The sequence below is a fragment of the Miniopterus schreibersii genome (assembly GCF_964146895.1).
Source record: "Miniopterus schreibersii genome assembly, chromosome: 5".
NCBI classification, from domain to species: domain Eukaryota; kingdom Metazoa; phylum Chordata; class Mammalia; order Chiroptera; family Miniopteridae; genus Miniopterus; species Miniopterus schreibersii.
The window spans coordinates 47,774,089-47,797,244 of record NC_138106.1 but is presented as its reverse complement, the minus strand read 5'-3'; the positions used below and the strand labels follow the sequence as shown (position 1 = coordinate 47,797,244).

The window sequence follows — 23,156 nt, the reverse complement described above, 5'->3', positions numbered from 1 at the left end:
TTTGACTGACTTTTTCATCGCTTTTTCCTTATTTTCAATTTGTTTTTTATTTTTATAGCTTTTCTCTATACATTGTAACTCACTGAGATGATTGATCTTCCCTGGCTTATATTATGTTTGATTTCTGTTCTCTAGCATTGTGGTTTCCAAATTTGTATAGAAAATGAGGTACTCTTTGTAGAATACCACAGAGAACCAAAACAAAGTAACTAACTAGATAATTATTGCTAACTCAGGTGGTACCTCACATTAGATTCTGGTTGAATACATAGAGGAAGACCATATTTTTGGGAAAAAAATAAGAGAGTAACATTTAAAATTGAGAAAATTCCTTTAATTTTCTCTCCCTGTGTATTGGGAAAATGATAACTTTATCAGAGTGTGGTGACTGAATACTTCATTTCAGCTAATGGAGCTCATTCTGTGGAGCATGGCTTATACTTGCACTATGCTTACACATGTCCTCATAGCTACTCAGTGAGGGATGGTTGTTTTGGGGGTATTGGCCATGTTCAGAGTGCCATAGAATTAAGTCTTCATTCTCTCCAAAATTTTTCCACTGGGCTCATTGATTTGGGGCGTGGTGTGTATGCATAATCAAGTTTTGTGATTTCTTTTCACATTACATAGTGATCTTACAATTCTCTCTGCATAAAAATTTAAGGGATTCATCGGTTTCATAAATTGAAGGATACTTTCCTCAAGTTGTCATAAATGTTTAATATATAAAGGTTTGTCATTACTTAGGAAACAACAATAACTAAAGCAATAATTATGAACCACGTGAAAACTAAGTTGTATTATATGAGATCTTAAAACATTGAGATACTGATATTATGAAAAGACAAACCTCTTTGGGAGGCCAGTTATACTTGTGAATTTTAGTGCAAGAAATCAAATTCCTTAGTTTTTTTCCCCCACTATGAATTCATTTAAAGTCTGATAATGGCTGTGAGTCTCATAGGTTCTCTCCTTACCTGCAGATTCACTTTCTCCATATCTGTCCCCCGATTGCTTTCTGCAGCCAGGAAGGCTGTTTTAGGCTTACCTGCCGTTTTGTTTTAGTTTCTGGCAGTTCTTTGCTTTCACTCTTTGTATTATTTTCTGATTACAGGAGTAGCAACTTCAACAATGTTGCAGTACCTCTAATTGCCAGGCCCTCTGCTTACATTATTAAATATCACAACAACTCTGTGAATGGCTAATAAATAGAGCTCTTTCCCATTCTGAGTGCAGAAACACAACCCATATTAGCTTAGGCCAAAAAAAAAAAGTATTGTGAAGGGCTTCTGAGTTGGCTGGAGCAGGGGCTCAGATGCTGTTGTCAGGAATCTTTCTCTCATTTTTCCACTCTCCTTCCTTTTGCGTGTGGGTACTGGAGAACACTGTCCAGGCAGCTCCTGGCTTACTTCACCCCATCTGAACAACCCCTCTCCCTTCAAGGTTCAAGAAAAGGACTTTATTGGCTTTGCCATGCTGTGGCCCATTTCCGGAGTAACATTGCGGTCAGAGGGCTGAGGTGCTGTTAGTTGGACCCTGGATCACATGCCCACCCCTTTGATGGGCAGCTTTGCCAAAGTCATATAGAATAGGTATTGGGGTTGAGATAATTTCCCAAAAGGAAGGAGAGAAGGGATGCTGGGCAAATAGCCATTATAGTACTACCACACCTGTTTTATAGATGAGGAAACTGAGCCTTAGGGATGTAAAGAAACTTGTTCAAATTCACAAAACTAATAAATAGTATATCTGAACCACAGTCTTTTGTCCTCAGCATTCACATTATTCTCTGGTAAAAGAGGTGCCTCCCTTTACCTTTAACCTCTCTCTTGACTGGGAGCATTCCTAATTCTCCTAATTCTTTTCACTTTTTATGGAGATAAAAATTGACCAGGGAAAAGAATTCAGTGAAACTACCCCTCCTCTTATTTTTGGTTGAGAAATAATGAAGAACAGAGTATGCGTAAAGTCTAAGATGGATGAGACCACATGGTCTCATTGTAGACTAGGTGTTTGGTGGGGAGGGGCATGGCAAGAGAATGCAACCCACCAATAGCTACCAAGCCACCTGGGAGAAGAAAATAACCTGTGATTCCTACTTTCCTGTTTTGTTTCATTACTAGCATTTTTTTAAAATCCTCACTCAAGAATATATGTATTGATTTTTAGTGAGAGAAAGAGACATCGATGTGAGAGAGAAACAGCAGTCTATTGCCTCTCATACATGCCCCAACCTGGGATCGAACCTGGAACTTAGGTATGTGCCCTGACTGGGAATCGAACCTTTGACCTTTTGGTGTAAGGGATGGCACTCCAACCAACTGAACCACACTGGCCAGGGCACTGGCAGGTTTTTTTGTTTGTTTGTTTTTACTGTTTATTATGGAAAAGTCTTCAGCTTTCAGCACCTTATATGTTAAATAGGCTCTTATGAACTGGTGGTCTAGGAACCTTATTACTCTTACAGTACAGTTTCTGTGGGGAAATGATTTCTAGGTGCTATAAACTTCTGGAATACTAACCAATAAGTAAATTAGGGATTACCTGTGATTGATTATCTAAAAAAGTGAGGATCTATATTCTCTGGGGTGTGAAGGTGTTAGGGTTAGTAGGGAAAGAATGAATCAGGAGATAAACTCTGCAGAAAAGGAAATGAAGGATGTCAAAGGCAAAATTTGCTTGCTCTGCATTTTATCCAAGGCTCTGATGGTATAATCACCTTTTAAATATCGTCTTATTCTTCTTTAGCTTACTGTTATAAATTGCTATCACCTGGCATATTGCATATTAATAAATATTTTCTTATTTAATTAGGTTAAAATTAGTGGCTAAAGTGAGCCCTTATTCATGGGATAACATTCATGACTTAGCTCTTCACCATTGGAGGGTAAATAAAAGTTGGCCACATAAGAGAAGAATAGTGGGAAAATATGAAGTTCCTGGTAGAACACTGCACATGGTGGACACTCCATGTTACTGAGTTCCCTTTCTTGTTCTTATCTCCTTACTGTCTCATTGATGGCAAAGTCTTGTTTTCACCTTGTTTCTATAAGACATATTTGCTTTAGATTAAAAAAAGAATCCATACAGTATTCTCACTTTCATAATGTCAAACATTTTTATATTTAAAGATTGAAGTGCTTTATTTTAGAGACTGGTATTCTTTGTGGAAGGTTCTGTTTCAAAAATAATATTTTTCTTATACTTAGCCATTTTAACAGATTGCCAATAGATGGCATGCCCTACTGGATAATTTTCCTTCACCCAGGAAGGCTATTCACTGGGCAAACGTGGCTACAAAGGATAAGCCTATTTTCTATGTGTAATAGTACAGTTGCAGAGTGAAAATTGTATGTCACACAAATATTATTACTGTTTCAATTTATAAATAGTTTGCTCTATGCTTTGTCATTTAGCATGCTACAAAACTCAGTTTTGTTTCCTTATCTTGTTTTACATATCATTGTTTCAAGTGCATTCCCAGTACCGTATTGCAAGCTCCTGGCAGTCAGGGACTTTGATGCCTTTGAAATCAGAGTCTGTAGAGTGGAATGCTAGACATATGCTAGGTGCTCTGTTGTTTGCTTTGAGGAAGATCATTGCTTTCACTAATTATTTATTTTGGTGCAGCAGTCCTGAATTGTCCTAATAATGTCAGTGTTTAATTGATGATATGTAAAATGTCTTGGACAGTTCCTAAATAAAATTAGATCCCAGAAAATGTTTAATTTCTAAAACCACTTATTCATTTTGCTGGACTTTAAGAATCACCTGAGGGAAAGCCTGCTTGGATAGATGATAGAATTAGCTTTTTAACAAAGTGGTTGAAAGGAATAATCTCGTTGTCTGGAATTTGAATGTCTGCCAGCCTTACCTGTTCAAGACACACTTGATACTGGAAGGTCCTAAAGAAGTTCTAGTGTGAGTGCTGTGGAGAGGAACCAAAGATAAAACGAGATTGGGTAAATCCCTTGGCCAGGAAAAGAGAATAGCTAATGATTTGTCAGAATTTTGATAATGATAGTGAATATTATTTTGGAAAGAGAAAAATTACTTGGGAAAAACATTCTTTGGTCTTTAATTTAGTTACTAGTTTTGTAAAAAACTAGAAAAATGTAGTATGTTATACCTAATTTTTTTTTTATTATGACCCATAAGAAGAGATACATTTTACTTTGTGAACACTACCTATATACAAATAAGAAACTAAAACAAAAGTTTTATGAAACAATATACATTCCGTTATTTTTTGTTATATTCTACTTCAATTTTAAGGAAAATGCTGTGTCTAATTCACTAAACTAATTTTATAACCTAATGAGTCACAACTTGTAGTTTGAAAAACATTGAATCAAATGACTGTATATTAATTGGAACTTCAGAAAGGAATTCCAGTTCATTCCAGAAGCACAATTTCACCAGAAGTATATCCCACACCCTTCGTAATTGATGATTAATAGGTACCAACCCCACATCATTTGGCTGGCTAGAATGGTCTTTAAAGAGAGAAAGAGAGCCTGGCCGGTGTGCCTCAGTTGGCTGAATGTCATCCCTTGCACCAGGAGGTCACAGGTTCAATTCCCAATCAGGGCACCCAGTTGTGGGCTTGATCCCCAGTAGGGGGCATGCAGGAAGTAGCCAATCGATGTTTCTCTCTCATCTAAGTTTCTATCTCTTTCGCCCTCTCCCTCTCTGTGAAATCAATAAAAACATATTTTAAAAAAAAAAAGAAAGAGAGAGAGAGGGAGGGAGGAAGATGCATATACATAAACTGTTAATGAAGGAATACAGAAGAAATTAATGAGTTGTTTGAGGGACAGAGAACTGGGTATCTGGGCAGCGGTGGAGATAAGACACTTTACGTACAGTGTTTCCTTTCATTTTTCATTCTTTAAAATTTGAATCGTGTATATATATATATATATACATATATATATATATATATATTCTAAATTAATACATAAATTCTGCTTCTACATTATTAGAGAAAAAAGTGAGGCAGGGACTCCAATATGGATCAGGGTTTGGCAGTAAAGATTGCTGTGACATATAGGAGTTACAGCCTGTATCCTGGTTTGCTGCCCTTGATCTAGGCTGGCTATGTTAACAGTACTTTAAAAAAATGTTTAAGTGACCCATTAAGAAGGGTTAATTTGTGTCTCATGCTCTGCTTATTATAGGGGGGTATATACTTTATTCTAGAAAAGTGGGGGGTTTTTCAGTAGAACATGGTTAAATATTTCAGTGCTTGAAGTATTTTATGTTTTGAAATTTTAACTTGTTATTTAGAAATAATTTCAGACTTACAGAAAAGTTATAAAAAGAGGAAAAATACAAATAATACCTGTTTTCAGGTTTACCTTTTGTTAACATCTTACTGTATTTGCTTTATGATTTTACCTCTCTACCTATTTATCGGATTTATTTTTTTCTGAACCATTTGAGAGAAACTTACAAATGATATAGCCCTTTATTCCTAACTACTTCAAAGTATATTTTCTACAATTAGGGATATTCTCTTACTTAACTGTAGCATTGTTATTAGCAGCTCTGGTAAATTTAATATCAATACCATACTTTTTTCTAATCTGCCTGTTTTCTGTTTTTGTCAATGACCCAGGAATGTCCTTTATAGCACAGGATCTAGATTAGGTATTACATTTAGTTGTGTCTCTTTAGCCTCCTTTAGTTAGAAACATTTCCACAGCCTTTATTTTTTAAATAAACATTGAGATTTTAAAAATAGAATGTTGATTATTCTGATGTTCCTTCATGATTAGGTTCAGATTATTCGTTCTTGGCCAGAATACTACATAGCTGATACGTCTTTCTGAGAATCTCTCTTCTGGAGGTGCAGGAAGTCCACCTGCCCCTCATAGTCATGTTAGAATATACTTGGTCAAGGTGTTATCGTTTCTATTATATAATAAATACTTTTCCTTTGCAACCAATAAGCAATCCATAGGAAGACATTTTAAAACCATGCAAAATTTCCTGCTCCTCACCAGAATTTTCACCTAGATTTAGCATCCATTGATATTGCTTGGTCCAGTCTTTACTATGTTGGTTGCAAAATGTTGATTTTTCCAATCCTAATTCTACCTCCACATTTACCGGTTGGCACTCAGCATTCTGCTCTAAGCAAGAGTCCTCCTTTTCCCCGAACCCTTTTATTTGTTGTGAACTCATAAATTTCTCTCTCTTTCCCCTATGGTTCATAATCCATTACTATGTGAAGCAGAGAATTTGACTCTGGGTTTAGTAGATGACTTCAGGAGGTCAGTAACCGCTCTGAAAATGTGTGCCAAGTTCATTGTTTGAACATCTTTCTGGGGAGAATGCCCATAACTTTCATCAGAATCTCTAGAGTTCTTGGTCAAATAGGACTAAGTTCCACTAGGTAGAAGGGTTAAATGTTTAACTATCTATAACCCTTACATCTTTGTATGTTTTTTTATCCCCCTGCTTTCTACCCCAAGTGATAAATAACTGAAGTGTTAGTACTATACTGTGTGTTCCTCTGTAGGTACATTCCCTTTTTTTTGGTCTACCATTTTTAAACCACAACTGAAAATAGTATTATTTTAGCTTCTTTAAAATTTTTTTGCTGGAATACATAATGTTAATATCTTCATTGCCACTGTAGCACAGTGTATGGTATAATAGAACCAGTCTTGTGAAGCAATGGATTACCTCAATTTACTTTGAAATTATAAAACCGATGTTTTTTACACTGTAGTTTTATTAGCTCTCTGGGAGTGAGCTACATGATGCTGTGCACTGAAAATTACCCAAATGTTCTGGCCTTCTCTTTCCTGGATGAGCTTCAGAAGGAGTTCATTACTACTTATAACATGACGAAGACAAACACTGCTGTCAGACCATACTGTTTCATTGAGTTTGGTAAGGGCTTGATTTTTGTTTCCTTTTCATTATCCTGTCTCTAGCCAGCCATAAGCTATTTTTTAATCTAACACTGGGGGAGGGAGTGGAGAAGGGGAAAATTCAGAAAATTCTGCTACCTTGCTTTTGATAGAATAATTTGACAAATGGTCTCTAAATTATGGCAATGTCGTCGTTTAGGCATATTAGAAAAAATTGTGTTTTAGCTGTAGAGGTGATTTTGATTATGGGCATAAAGAATTAACCCCAGAGGATAGTTTCTCAGTGAGAAATTTATAAGCCAGAGATTTAGAATTTTGTATTTATGTCATAATCTTTTATAGTCTGCTTAATATAGAACAGAGGTTGGCAAACATTTGCTGCAAAGGACCATATAGTGCTTATTTTAGGCTTTAAGCACTATATGGTGCTTAAAGAACTGCCATTATAGTTGGAAAGCAGCCATAGGCAATATAGAAATGGATGAATGTAGTTAAATTCTAATACAACTTTATTTACAAAAACAGTCAACTGGCTAGATTTGCCTGTGGATATTAGTTTGCTCGCCTCTAGATATACAAGGGGAAAAAAATAGTAAAACTGAGTTATAAAATGTTAAAATAAAATTATAAGATTATTTAGGAAATATCTTGGAAGATATTTAGGAAATGTCTTTTATTTTATTAAATTTATTTTTTACAATATGCATTTTAATGGTGTAAGCGATAAATAAGAAAACAGGTTTATAAGAATATGCAATTTACAGTGTATGTTCTTATGGAATTACAGCTGATAAATACAGACTTACTATTTTATGAGATATGAATCTATATAAAAATTAAGATTTTGATTTAAAGATTAAAGCTGTTATTTTATTGTTTTGTTGTAGAAGTTCAAAGTAATTCATTATAGTAGAAATATTCTCAGTCACATAGTATTAAATCATTAGTTTACTTGCAATTATTAATTTACTACAGCATAATTTCTAGAGTGAGAAACTAATAACTTTATGATATACTAGCCATTAAACATAAATAATATTAGAATACTCCATGACAATTGAACAGTTTGGGATAACAAATTAAACAGTTTATCTGTAAAATTTATTATCCAAAACCTCACTCTTAAATCATTTAATTAATAAATGACTGCAAGGAACTTTATTTTTTATTTTACATAGATAACTTCATTCAGAGGACCAAGCAGCGATATAATAATCCCAGGTCTCTTTCAACAAAGATAAATCTGTCTGACATGCAGACAGAAATCAAGCTGAGACCCCCTTATCAAATTTCCATGTGTGAATTGGGGTCAGCCAACGGAGTCACATCTGCATTTTCTGTGGACTGTAAAGGTGCTGGTAAGATTTCTTCTGGTGAGTTCTGGATCTCAATTATTTTTTTAAAATATTGTAGCCCGGCCAGCGTGGCTCAGCGGAACACTGACCTATGATCCAGGAGATGGCAATTCAATTCCCGGTCAGGGCACATGCCTGGGTTGCGGGCTTGATCCCCAGTGAGGCGTGTGCAGGAGGCATCCGATCAATGACTCTCTCATTATTGATGTTTCTCTCTCTCTCTCTCCTTCTCCCTTCCTCTCTCTGAAATCAATAAAGACATATTTTTAAAAAAAATACTGTATAACAACAGAGGAAATCTTGAAAATGAGTTTATTTTAGTATTTTAAAGCAAGTACATGAGAGAATGTAGAAGTTCAAAATAATCCTTTCTCAGTGGTTTATTTATTAATCTACTAGACATGTGACTAAGTAAGAAAATACTTTTAAATAGCAATCTCAGGAACTGTTTGGTAAGGAAACACTTAAGGTTTCTTTGTAAGCACATGTTTCTGGAAATGAATAGTAGTTTATTTGTAATATATGTTTAAAAGCATGTGAAGTACTTTGCATTATATCAAACGGCTGCCTGTATTCAAGGCCAGGGGATTTTTGACTGTCACACAGAAAATGTGATCATCTACTCATACCACCCCTCCTAAACAAGGAATATAGTTGTGACATTTTGAAAACTACTGCTTAAAAATGGAAGCCTCATTATTTTGTAAGGTAGCATAGCTGGAATTGCTTGTTTAAAAAATTCTTTCTTATATTTGAGCTAGTCTGTTTCCTATAATGTTTATCTGTTTGTCTAAGCCCTGTGACTTCTACCTCCTTCTCTACAGCACTTCAGAACTTTGAAGTCAGTAACTCTGTGTTCTATCCTATTAATCTGGTCAACTTCATATAAAATATCCTCAATTTCCTTAGCCTTTTTGTCCGTCACATTTTGAAACCCTCCCTACACTGGAAGCTTTGTATATATTTTATTTGTTAGTATTCTTTAAATGTGGCATTCAGGACTGAACACAATACTTCATATTTGGTTAATACAAATTATGGGAGAAAAGGGGAAATAGATTTTACTAAAAATAATCTAGCCAGTTGGGAAACAAGTAAACAAGCAAATAACAATAACAAGCCCTGGAGGAGAGGAAGTGGATGAGTACCCAAAGTTGTTACAATATGTTTTCTAAAATGTCCAACAAAAAATTATACGACATGCAGAGAAAAAGTATAATATATAGACTGGGGAGGGAAAGCAGGCAGTAGAAGCTGCCTATGACAGTGACCAGATGTCAGATTTAACAGACAAAGACTTCAAAGTAGCCATTATAATTATTTTCAAAGAACTAAAGGAAATCATGATTTTATTATTATTATTATTTTTAAATATATCTTTATTGATTTCAGGGAGAGGAAAGGAGAGAGAGAGAGAGAGAGTGACAGAAACATCAATGATGAGAGAGTCATTGATCGAGCTTGCAACCCAGGCATGTGCCCTGACTGGGAACTGAACCCTGATTGCCTGGATCCTAGGTCGATGCTCAACCACTGAGCCACGCCCAGCCTGGCGGAAATCATGATTTTAAAAGTAAGGAAGGGCCCTGGCTGGTGTGCCTCAGTTGGTTGGAACATCGTCACGTACACTGAAAGGCTGCCGGTTTGATTCCTAGTCAGGGCACATACCTAGGTTGTGGGTTTGATCCCCATTCTGGGTGCATATGGGGGTGGGAGGTAATCAAATTGATGTTTCTCTCTCACATCGATGTTTCTCTCTCTCCTTTTCCCTTCCTCTCTAAAAGAAATAAAAACATATCCTAGAAAAACAAAAAGTAAGGAAGGTATGACAATGAGGTTGCATCAAATAGACAATATAAACAAAGAGAGAGAAATTATAAAGAAATTATAAAGAGAAAGAACCAAATGGAAGCACTTGATGTCTGACACCTTGCCTGGCACATTGAGAGCAGCCACTGTTAGTAGCAGCAGCAGCAGCAGCAGCAGCAGCAGCAGTAGCAGCAGCAGTAGTAGATGCTACTATTTGCTTCTCTCATTTCCATCTCCATGTTCATATTCTTTTCTCTGCATGGAATGCAGTTCTCCTCATTTGTACCTGTCTAAACTTTATCCATCTTCAAAGATCTTCACTAGTTCTCTATCACTCCTGTGCCACCACCTCCCCCCTAGTTATTTTTCCTCTTCAGAAGTCTGTATCTTTTAGTTTAGAATGCTTATTACTTTCGTGAACTATCTGTCCACTTCCCTTTTAAACACAGGAAGTGCCTTGAGGGCAGTTCCTGTAATTTGTTTTCATACCTCCTAAAGCACAGCATCTTATACAGAATTGTGCCAGAAGTGTTTGCTGAATAAATATATTAATTCACTATAACCAATAGTTCTTTGGTTCCCAGGGACTTACTCTTACTTCTTAGGAACTTTTGTAAACCCTTTATTAATCATTGGTGCATTTTGAGAAAAAATTAACTTTGTCATGAAAATGCCACTTTTGGGCCCAAGGAGACTAATTAAAGAAAAGGCATTGTAGCAGAAGACAATTATTAGCAACAATAAAAGATAAACTGACCAAGTGACAATGCTTTGGATTAAGCAAATTTTTCTTCTACATTGTCTTTCATTTGTTATTGTTCCAAATCCACTCTATTCCTAATGGTAACTGTCAAGTGCCAAATAGAACTGTGCAGTAAACATTTGTGAATAACAGTGGATCTAAAAATCTGTTTAGTGAGGGGGGAAAAGCATATAAAACATAATACTGTACATTTAAATGTGATTAAATAACTCATTCAGTTTGTGAAAACTGAGAAAGTATGACCCTCATATTGTATGCAGATTGAGTTTTCTCTAGATAACCATTCCCACAAGTCTTGGGAAGGGGGTAGGATGGGAGGGAATCTCCGCTTGAGAATTTCATTCCCACAGTGATTTGGCACAGCTCCAGCCTGTCCTTCAGCATAATGGATGCCTTGTCCTTGTTAAAGGAGTTTTGTTATTTGCTTTCATGCCTTTAAAAATATTTCTGGTCATTTTGAAATAATTAATTTTTAAATGGTATACTATCGTTATACAGAGAGTGCTCCAAGGCCAAGAGGCAAGTGTTAGAAACTTAATAAATATTTAATTTATATAGACATATTATTTATTTCTTAAATCAATATTGATCAACACATTAAAATGGTAATATTTTCCCATGTAAGAATGGCCATACCTTACTTACCATAAAAAGCTAAGGTTTTTTTTAAATATTCAGAATATAATTTGGGGTTTTTGCAAGTTAAACTTGTTTTGTATACTTCAGAAGTGTGATTTATATAATCTGTTCAGTTGTCAGGTGGTTTTATGCTCAAGGCCCATATTGAGGATTTCTTTTTTATTAGAGGCCAGCTGTCCCTTATGACTGAGGGGGGGCTATGGGGAGGAATGGAAGAGAGATGCAAAACATGACTAATTGGTAGACCAGTTGGATAGGTTTTTAAATGTGAGATTTTTTTCCCTCTACTGATATAAAACTTGGTATCAGTACTTTACAGAGGCATTTCATTTTTTGTTTTTATATCAAAATCTCAAGGAAATTGATTGAGAGACCAAGTAGTAAGCTTGAGTACAGAAGAAATTGAAAAAAATGTTATTCCATATTAACGTTTTCCGCTGAACTTAAATAATTTTTGTGATATGTGGGTTTTGTGTTTTTATGAGCTGTTCAGGGAAGCTTTTCTGCTGAAATGGCTGAATATAAGTGGCAAAGATTTAAGCCCTTCCTTATATCAACATTCCACCTTATTAACTTCATTGTTAGGGCTTTTACACTTCAGTGATTTAAATAAAGTGATCTAAATGTACTTCTGTTGTCTTCTCTTTCCATCTGTCTCCTTTTTGAGGTCTATATGATTTTGTATTTAGTTTTGTGTTTTTATTTAGACTCTATTATTAATTCTGTTAAGCGCAAAATGATTATGAAGGGAAACTATTGTATAACTAAATGTCTTACACTGCTGAAGCCCTGACAGATAAGGAAATGTGTTTACAAAGGTAAACTGGTCACTTCCTTTTTTTAAAAAATATGTCTATCGATTTCAGAGAGAGGCAGGGAGAGGGAGAGAGAAACATCAATGATGAGAGAGTCACTGATTGGCTGCCTCCTGCACGCCCCCCACTAGAGATTGAGCTGGCAACCTGGGCATGTGCCCTGACTGGGAACCGAACCGTGACCTCCTGGATCTTAGGTCAGTGCTCAACTGCTGAGCCACGTTGGCCGAGCAAACTGGTCACTTCTTCAACAGGTGTTCTATCAATTGTATCTTCAAGTGGCCTTCAGAGACGAGGAACTTCGTAGCTATAAGACTCCATTTTATTGAGTTCAGATTGGTGATTGCAGTTAACCCTTGAACAACAGGGGGTGCTGACCCCCGTGCAGTCAAAATCTGTGTATAACTTTTGACTTCCCTAAAACTTAACTACTAATAGTCTGCTGTTTACTGAAACCTTACCGATAACAGTTGATTAACACATATTTTGTATGTTATGTGTATTATACACTGTATTCTTTTTTATTTATTAGTATTATTTTGTTAATCCTCACTTGAGGATATTTTTTCCATTGATTTTTAGAAAGAATGGAAGGGAGGGGGAGAGAGAGAGAAAAAAAACCACATTGATGTGAGAGAGACACATGGATTGGTTGCCTCCTGCACACGCCTCAACCAGTGCCAGGGATTGAACCCTCAACCCAGGTATGTACCCTTGACTGGGAATCAAACACCTTCAACCTTTGGTTCACAGGCTGATGTTCTAACCACCTAGCAACACTGGCCAGGGCTATATACTGTATTCTTACAATAAACTAAATTACAGAAAAAATATTATTGAGAAAATCATAAGGAAGAGAAAATACATTTGAAGTCCTGTACATATTTATTGGAAAAAAATTCAAGTGTAAGTGGACCCACACAGTTAAAATCTGTGTTCAAGGGTCAACTATATATATGAGCTTTCATATATATCCTCTGGTATTTATAGCCCTGAAACCCAGATAGGGGAGAGCGTTGCTTAAAAGCAAGCTATGTTTGTCCTTTAAAATGTTCCCTAAGCATTTTCAGGAAAGGTAGGAATTATGCAATGAATTTCCAAGCAAAGTCACCTTTGTAAATCTTTGCAACTGCTTGCAAGTGGTAGACATATTTAGGCAGTAAGGTTTTTTCTACTTGGTTTACTGCCAGATATGAGCACTCCTTAGCAGTATATGTCCCAAATACAAGTGAGATGTCTTCATTAAAAATGTAGAGAAAAATAAGTCAATTTAACTTGCATTCAGGGTCTGAAGCTGTCATGTGATAAGACATTTTGCATTTAAGAAAATATTTAATTACTAAGATATAGCATTAGATAATTTTATGAAGATTAATCTAATTGAGTGATGAATTTCATTTTACGTAAGTTTAGGTATTGACATGAGATACTAATGTTCATTTCTAACCATTTTATTTTCCAGCCCACCAGAGACTGGAACCAGCAACTCTGTCAGGGATTGTGGCGTTTATCCTTAGTCTTTTATGTGGAGCTCTGAACTTAATCCGAGGCTTTCACGCCATAGAAAGTCTCCTGCAGGTACTGTGCTAGTTTTGCAACTTCAGATACTGTGTGTGTTGATTCCGCTTGTTACAGAATTGGTTCGAACTGATTTGAGTATTAGTACGACTTGCAACATATGCTTAGGTTTTGTGTTCTTTGTACCTGCCTTATCCTCCCCTTCCTCTTGTTAAGAGAATAATGAGGGAATATAGTGCTGAAAGTGATCTGCCTTCTAAGGATTCTGTGTCCTAAAAGGTGGAATGGACAGTAGACAAACAGGAGAAAATGAAATGCCAGAATGTGGAAGGCGCTGTGATGAATGTAGAGTATTAAGCAGGGTAGGACTAGGGGTGCCAACTAGATTAATTTCAACAAGTACATCCTTTATAGCTTGAATCACCTGGAAAGAAAATACATACAGAATCGGGGACCTGGGGTCTCCCACCTTTAACTTTTCCTCATTAGAGTCTATTTTATCATTGTCCATGACTTGTGTGGGATAAAAGGTCCTTTTTATTCTCACCGAAGCCATTGAATTTAAGACATACTCTGTTTTCTCTCTGGTTCATTGTATTTTGTGTTAGGAATAATCTCTGGAGTTGTGGTAGGTAATGTTTTGTCAGTAAAAGATCTTTTTGAAGTGATCTGTTCTGTAGACTTGAGTGCAAATTCCAGGACATGGGACTTAAACCTTTATCTGTTTTGAAGTTACCTGTAGTGAAGTTATTTAGGTGATGGTGGTGCTAGAGGAGGCAGGAAGGCAGTACCAGATTAAGTGGCCTCAACATGTCTTTAATACTTGATTTAAGGGCAAAGGATTTAGTTGGGGATCGTATGTTTACATCTAGCTGACAATATGTAGTGTATTTTCTGAGTGTGAGCAATGTACCAATATTAAAGTTTACTTCTTTAAGGCCATGAATTCTAAATACTCTTTCGAATGCTAAAAATGAGTGCCACATTTATCTTCTAGTGTGTAACTTACTTCTAGAGCCTGAGGCACATTTAAATTTGAGAACCCACATGAATTAACATTCATGTATATTGTTAATGTTGTTTGAAAATTCAGCACAGGTTTGTTTCTTCTAGATTAATAACCACCTCTTAGGGTGATAACGGGATTTATTAAAATACATAGCACTGAAGTTTTTTCTTTGCTATCTAAGTTCAGACTGGGGAAGTTTAGGATGAGTACATTTTTCTTTTAAGTTGGTAAATTTGATTTGGTGTTCACAGTAATGTGTAAATTAGATTATTTTCACTCATTTGCTAACTTTGTTCTGAGTTTAAAGATGTTAATAAGTTTCTTGTGAATTGGCACCTCATGAATGCATAATAAGCTTTTATCACATTGGGTTTATATTACCTGTGTTCCTTTAGGATCAACCTTGAAACAATGATATTAATTAGGCTGATGCCAACCTAGAAGTAATTTGCATGTGTTACATTAGAAAAAAAATTGAGTATTTTGCTACAGCAGTAGAAACACTGGCCTGGAAGACAGGATACCTGGGTCCCATCTGCCAGTAACTACTGTACCTCTGTGACTTTGTATGGGTTACTTTATCTTCTTGGATCTTACTTTCCTATTCTGCAAGAAGAAGGTTTTAGACTGCGTAGGCTCAAGACCACTTCAGAACAAATGACCACTTCAGAACAAACGTTCTAAGGCTCTCTGATTCTCAAATTGTTTCTAAAGACTACTACCAAGCAGAAAGTAATCAACTTGCTTTTATTCCTTGAGTTCTGTTTTTCCCATATTTTAAAGAAATTACATACCTCTTAAAGGTCATCGGAAGTTTTTTATTTATTTAGTGGTATAATATGTATGCTAAGATGCAATGCTTGCTTGCTTTCAAAAGAAATAAAAGCATTTTGCCTGTTTCTCTGCTCATTGTTAAAGAATTGGGGGGAAATGTATAAAGGAGAAAATAAAATCATCCCCAAATTTTCTCTGTATATTATATATACATATACATATACAGGATGTCCCAAATACGTATACACACTTTGAATGATTATAAAATCAGTGTTTATTGGCATACAGTTCATTTTCAAAATTTAAAAGAATTTACAGAAATGAATAATTGTTTTGTCAGTGCCTGTTTTCAAACTGATGACCGTTCTGGCACTGCTGTTATCAGGCACTGCTGATAACGAGAAGCAGTGGATTCGAAACATCAAGAATCATTTTACAGTGGTACCTCGGTTTTCGAATGCCTCCTTTGACGAACATTTTGGTTTACGAATGCTGGAAACCCGGCAGTAAATGCTTCGGTTTTCGAACATGCATGGGAAGTGGAACATGCCATTTGGCTTCCGCTGAGGGCAAGACCCTGAGGCCCAGCTGTCCGCTGTGGAGCTCTCGGTTTTCCAATGTTTCAGAACCCAAGTGCTCTTCCGGAGCGGGTTACATTCGGAAACCAAGGAACCACTGTATTTGGTATTTATGCGCCCTCAATTCATGGACTGTTGCCAGTTTTGTACAGTAAACTTTATCTTTTATGTATCCTCATAAAAAAAGTCTAGTGACACTTTAGGATAAATTTTCTTTGTTCAAAGCTTAGTCTGGCTTCACCCATTATTTCAAATCAGTTAAACCTGAAAAGGAGTGAAAACTAAGTGAGTTATCAGCTGTTAAAGTGTGTATTCATTTTTGGGGGACACCCTATATATACACACAAACATATATGTATTATACATATATGAATCATATCTATTATATAATTCTGTATCTTTTCACTTAGGATTAAAAAGTGAATATTTTCTAATTATTACAACCTTTTTAGTAGTATCACCCTAATATACTACGTGGTTGTGTGGCTACTATATGAAGTCTTTCCTTACCTCTTCATTTTCACTTTGAAAAAATTTTTTCCCTTTATTCGTTTTCAAAGCAGTGTTTTTGTACCGTAGCATCCCCCAAAGGTGAATGTGACATTTTTAAAATTTTTATTTGAACTCCTTACCTTTGTCCCCTCCTTTCCTGCCCCACCCGGGCTGTCATTCCTCTGTCCCACCCTCCACTTCTGTTCCCTCTCTGAACCTCTGCCCCACCTTCCCCCAACCTCTGGCTAGTCCTCACCTACATTTCATCTGCTTCCTCTCTACTGGCTCTTGTCTCTCAGCCCTAAACATGTTGTAGCCTGCCAGTGTTTAAACACAAACAAAACCTCTTGATGTATGTTCCCTTCTAATTTTTTAAAGGAGTAGACAGTGTTTGTTGTCCCCACTCCCTTAGCTCTATTCTCTTAGTCTCCTGCGATCTCTTTTCTGCCCTCATAGTTCTTTCAAACACCTGCCATTGAGCTCACCAATATCCTACTGATTGGCAAATATCGCAGCCACTCTTGAGGCCTTGTCCTATGTGCTCTCTCTGCCTTGTCTCACATACTGTTCAGATCTTCCTTCACAAAATTACTTGTTTAATTTAAAAAATAATGTTTATTTTAGAAAACTTAGAAGTTAATAAAATAAAGCACTATTAATCGTTTGATGTGTTATTTTTCTTGACATTCTCTCATTCCTTAATTTCCATGAAACAGTTTTTTCCTATTGTATTTTTTTCTTTCTCTTTTTAGCCCTCAGTTTATTTGGTAAACTCTCACCACTCATCCTTTAAATAGTGGCTTCTCCAGTGTTCTGTCCTCAGCTTTGTACTCTTCTAACTCTACACCTTCTCCTTAGATATTTTCGTAATGGCCTTCAACAAAGGTTAATACATGTACATCCACACACATCCATACACATGCGTACACAGAGTAAAATGTACATGCAGTAAGGTGTACACACAATCAGTTTCAAAGCCTGTAATTTTTACAATAAGTAATTCTCTTCCCACTTCTCCCTAGAGTAAACAACTAGTATATCCTAGAGAGATTATGTCCATATGCCAATACACATGTATTTATATATTTTCTTATATAATTATTAATTTAAAATTACTTCTATATAAATGGCAGTATATTCTTCATACCAATTTGCATCTTTTTCCACCTAATAATATGTAGGAGATCATTTCATATCAATCTATAGAGATCTATTATGTTCTTTTTAGTGGCTGCATAGCAGTTTTTCATTTGCATTCCTCCCCCCCCCACACACAACATTTTATTTTGAAAAATTCAAACTTATAAGAGGTTTAAAAACAATACAATTAATATTCACCTGAATACCTACCTACCTTCCATTCTCTCTTTCCTTTTGGAGTGTGTGTGAATCATTTGAAAGTAAAATTGTAGATATCATAAAAGTTCATTCCAAAATTATTCCATATGTTTGAGACTTCATGTGCTACTCCCTGTGCCTGGAATTCTCTTCCTACATTGTCTCCTTTGTTTACCAGTTCATCCTTCAGGGCCTAGGCTAAGCTTTATTTCCTCTGGCAAACCTTCCCCGGCCCCTTTTTTCTCCAGACAGAATTAAGTGGGTCTCCAGTAGGCTTCCTTAATACCCTGTACATACATATATCTATACCACCAGTTATCACTTGAGATGGGAATTGTTAGTTTATTTATCTGCCTCCTTGACTAGAGAGTGAGTTTCTTGAGTTGGTATGGACTTAATTACTTTCTCTCCTAGGTCTAGTAACACAGTTCTGGCCTATGAGTGCTTAATGAATATTTATTGAATGGAAGAATATGTTTATAGACAGTCTTCTCTTTACCAAGTAGAAATAAAGATTTTTCAAAGCTCAACTCAATTTAGCATGCATTTGTTGAATTCTCACTATGTGTGCAGTTTAATGCAATAATATAATGAAAGGTTATATAATCATTACGAATCATGTGGTTGAGGAATATCTTGAGAAAGTGTTTATATGTTTATGATATGTGAAGTGCTAAACAGCAGTATATAAAAGTATGATTCCAGTTTTATAAAATGTGCATATATTTTTGTATAGAAATTATTGGAAGGAAATACATAAAATGGTTAGCAGTAATTCTCCCAGAGTTGTGGTACTAGGGACTATATGAGTTTATTCTTTGTAACAATCTGCTTTCCAAATTTTCTACAATGAACATAAATTTTTATAATCAGAAAAAAGATCATTTAAAAAGTAAGGGATTAAGAAAAACAATTGAGCAGAACTTACAGGGTGGGGCAAAATTAGGTTTACAGTTCATATGGAAAATAATACCATAATTAATAACAATACAAGAATAAACTGTGTTTCACGTGCTCATAACTGTAAACCTACTTTTGCCCCACCCTGTATTTAAAGCTTTAGAATTATTAAAGTGGAGAGGTTTCATGTTTACCTTCCCTGCCTCTGAGGTAGAACTGTCCCTAAGCATCCCAGACAGATTAATTCCTATTTTAAGATCATCTCAGTAGTATAAGCCACTCTCCTTCTGCCTACAGTCAGTTCTTTTGCCTAATAGCCAGCAGAAAAGGAATTTTCTCTTTATATTATTTCATGAAGACATATTCATGGGGGACACTCATGTCTTGTGGAAATTTTCACTGTATTAAATTTTTTTCTAAAATAAGGGGAGCCCAGCTGGGCATGGCTCAGCGGTTTAGCGTCAACCTAGGATCCAGATGATAGGGGTTTTTTGATTCCCGGTCAGGGCACATGCCTGGGTTGCGGGCTCGATCCCCAGTCGGGGGCGTGCAGGAGGCAGCCAATCAATGACTCTCTCACCATTGATGTTTCTCTCTCTCTCTCCCTCTCCTTTCCTCTCTCTGAAATCAATAAAGATACATTTTTAAAAAATAAAAAGATAAAATAAGGGGAAAATTTATGCTCCTGCCTAGGCTTTGTGTTCTACTTCATAAAAGTATTGAAAGAAGTAATAAATATAGATATTTAAGAGGCATCAAAAAGGAACAGAAAAAAATGGGCTGTTGCATGTTTCTATTCGTTTTCTTTTAAAAGAAATATTCTATACATGATGTATCTGATTTTCCTCTGGATAGCTATTTTTCTAGCACAGCATGCATGACTGGTTTTTCTCATTGGGATTTAGCACACTCTAGTGGGCAGTAGCTTTCCATGTTTTTTTGTTTTTGTTTTTTAATCTTGTCAAATTTCTGTATTGGACAATTCAGCGATGTGCTTACTAGATAGTAAAATTTGTCAATATTTATTTGAGTTAAGGAATGACCCTAGTGAGCAAGACTAACTTTATAGGCTGCTGGGGTGTTGTACATTTTTATATAGTTTCTTCAGTAGAGAAAAGAGAGTCTTTTATATAGAAACTTGTTCCCATTGGTTTTCATCTTCTCTTGGGTAAAATGAAACTGACAGGCAGGCCAAAACATGGAGGAACACTGGTGGTTTTCCTCTATCTCACACTCCTTGGATCTTATGATAGATTTTCTTTTTCCCTTTTGGGACTCTGGAGAATTTTTATATACCGTTTCATGAAAATTTTGGCCATTTGTGCATAAATGTTTTCATATCCTATCCTGATGGATTTTGTTTGAAAATAGGCTTCCACCAGAAAAGAAGTAATTTTTTATTTTGTTTTTGTAGAGTGATGGTGAGGATTTTAATTACATCATTGCATTTTTCCTTGGAACAGCAGCCTGCCTTTACCAGGTGAGTTCTCTCCTATTTTTAAGAAACACTTTCCCATTATTGTTTGTTTTTGGTATTAATTCTAAAAATTGCTTGTGTACTTTAATTAAAAGTAATGTCTGAGTTTTTTGCCTCCCTTTTAATTTGACCCTCTGTTAGCTTTGTGACCTACCTGTCCATTTTGAGTGGACATAGATCCCAGTGAACTTGACATGACAACTAAATATGGAGTCTGGGATTGAATTCTGGACCAGAAAAATGGCCTTAGTGGAACAGCTAGCAAAATTTGAATAAAGTCTATAGATTAGTTAATAGTATTGTATCAATGTTCATATCCTGGTTTGATGATTATGCTATGGTTATATAAGAGGACAACATTAGGGGAAGCAGGGTGAAAGATATACAGAAACTCTAGTATATTTGCAACTTTTCTCTAAGTCTAAAACTATTTCAAAAGAAGAAGTTTTTTCCCCCCCAACTATTTTTCTACAATACAGATCACTTAGGTAAAGTAAGTGCTTCCAATTCATTTTTCTTAGACAGCAATCTTCTTTTTAAGTAGGCAGAGTTCTAATTTCCTAAGAATTAAACACATTGAACAGAATATTTCCACATTCTGCATTGTTGCAAACACCCTAATATCCTTCCTGTACTGGAGCCTGGATATAATTTCACAAAGGGACCTCTGCTTCTCTCTTAAGACTTTGTGATCACATATAATTCCTATATTTACCAGATTGTGAATTTTAGATGTCTTCTAGAAAACAGTTTATTCATTCAACAAACTTGTAATGAGCACTTACATGCCAAGCACTGTTCTAGGCACTGGAGATAAATGAGTGAAAAAGAAAATAAAAAATCTCTCCTTTCACGAAGCTTAGATTCTATTGGAAGAATATAGATGACAAACAAAATAAACATATTTTAAAAGTATGTTAATAGTATGGGAGGGAAAATGAAGCAGGAGACAGTAGTGAATGCCAGGATTTGGGGTAGGGTGAGAGGAGTACTTTCTGTATTTTCTAAAATGGCACTCATTGCCTTCTGTCCCCCTTTTTAAATTTTGTCTTTTATCTTTTTCAAGATGTAACTATTTCATATTATATATATAATGTACATATATATTATATATATAATGTTTATAATCTTTCTCTCTCCCCTAGAATGTAAACTAGAGAAAAGGCTTTGTTTACTTAAAGCTAAAAAACAGTGCCTGACTTATAACAGGCCCTCAGTAAATATCCCTTGAATGACTTCTCCCTCAAATGTTCACTCAGGTCCTCCTAGCTTAACTCCTTGCACTGAAAGGGGGATCAGTAAATATTGTTGATTTCAGTAATTTTCAGATTCAGGTTACATAAGAGTCCATTTTGCTAAATGGCTTATTTGAGCTTTTTGTACTTTTCTGGGCTGAAAATGAAAGATAGACCCCCCGAAGGCCCTGAGAATGCTTCTTAGTTGCCTGTCACCTTGAGAAATTTGTCCAGCCTGTTTGCAAGGCAGTCTTCTGATTATTCCTCCATTTAAAATATGATACAAAATGCTTTTTCTCTTGAAAAATGAAAAACATAAAAGGAAAAATCTGTTTCCCTTTCATAGCCGAATGCCTTGATGTTACATTATTTTATCTGTAGATGAAATTGCACTCTCATATTTTACTCTGTGTCCTGTTACAGTTTTCTAGTAGAAGCATCGATTTCTCTTCCTGTAACCCTAATCATCTTTCATTTTATATTTTGAACAGTGTTATTTACTTGTCTACTATACTGGCTGGCGGAATGTCAAATCTTTTTTGACTTTTGGCTTAATCTGTCTATGCAACATGTATCTCTATGAACTTCGAAACCTCTGGCAGCTTTTCTTTCACGTGACTGTGGGAGCCTTTGTTACACTGCAGATCTGGCTAAGGCAAGCCCAGGGGAAGGCTCCTGATTATGATGTCTGACTCCATCCTTCAGACGTATTGCCTGGGCTTTTGGGGGGAAAAGGAAGGAGCATATCCTAACTGCCACTGTGATGAAGAACCTGTTCACCACAAGAGAGAAGCTCTGCTTTCTTTCTCTCCATGTGTCCTTTTTGTTTAAGTCAGCATGGCATGCCTGTGAGCATGCAGTACCCGTGAGGCAAACTCCTCTCAGAAGAATGTTGGCCCAGATTATTGTTCAGAGGAGGAGGAGACCTCTCTGCAGGGCCGCATCGGAGGAAGAACAGTCTGCCACCGTTGGAACACTTGGCCAGCAGTTCTGAATCCCTGCCGCAGAGTTCAATTAGAACATATATTGCTCTTCTGAGGACCAAGCAGGAACTCTCCAAACTGGGTTTGCCTTTGTGAGGCGTTAGTATAGACCAAATAAAAAGATGCCGCAGTAAATTGAAAAGGTATGTTTCAAACAAATGACTTACTAAATATAAGATTATTTGCACATTTATGGTACCATGAGTTATGAAGTCCAGGATGGTTTGGAATTGGTTCTTTCTTCTTTTATGTTTTTGCTTGAATTTCAACTCTGGGAATCACCTGATGTAGGAGAGGCTGCGGCGAACTCATCTCTGGAATGCCACAAGTATTGAAAGTACAGTGACATAGGTTCCCTTTCTAGACTCCGTTGGTAGTTTCTTTAAAAATCACTTTTAAAAAATATGATTTGTTAGACTATAGCCATTGTTTTCCAGACTTCAATCATTTGAGTATTACATATACTATTATTTACTTAATATTTATTTTTAAAATTTTTAAGTAATTTAAAAGGAAACCAATTGCTGTTCCAAGTGGAAAATCAGGATCAGTTTCCCATAAATAAAAGGTAACTATGAAATAAAGTT

General features: G+C 35.9%; 1 protein-coding gene across 2 annotated transcripts in view; it reads left to right on the top strand.

The window, feature by feature from the left end:
• Positions 1–23,156, top strand: part of SEC22A (SEC22 homolog A, vesicle trafficking protein) — a 33,971-nt gene extending 10,815 nt beyond the window's left edge. For both annotated transcript variants that reach the window (XM_081138496.1, XM_081138495.1), the window contains exons 3-7: positions 6,740–6,903; positions 8,063–8,257; positions 13,728–13,843; positions 20,289–20,354; positions 22,078–23,156. In XM_081138496.1, coding sequence (XP_080994622.1) covers positions 6,740–6,903; positions 8,063–8,257; positions 13,728–13,843; positions 20,289–20,354; positions 22,078–22,278 — 742 coding nt within the window. In that variant the 3' untranslated portion in view covers positions 22,279–23,156. The remainder of the gene's footprint in view (positions 1–6,739; positions 6,904–8,062; positions 8,258–13,727; positions 13,844–20,288; positions 20,355–22,077) is intronic.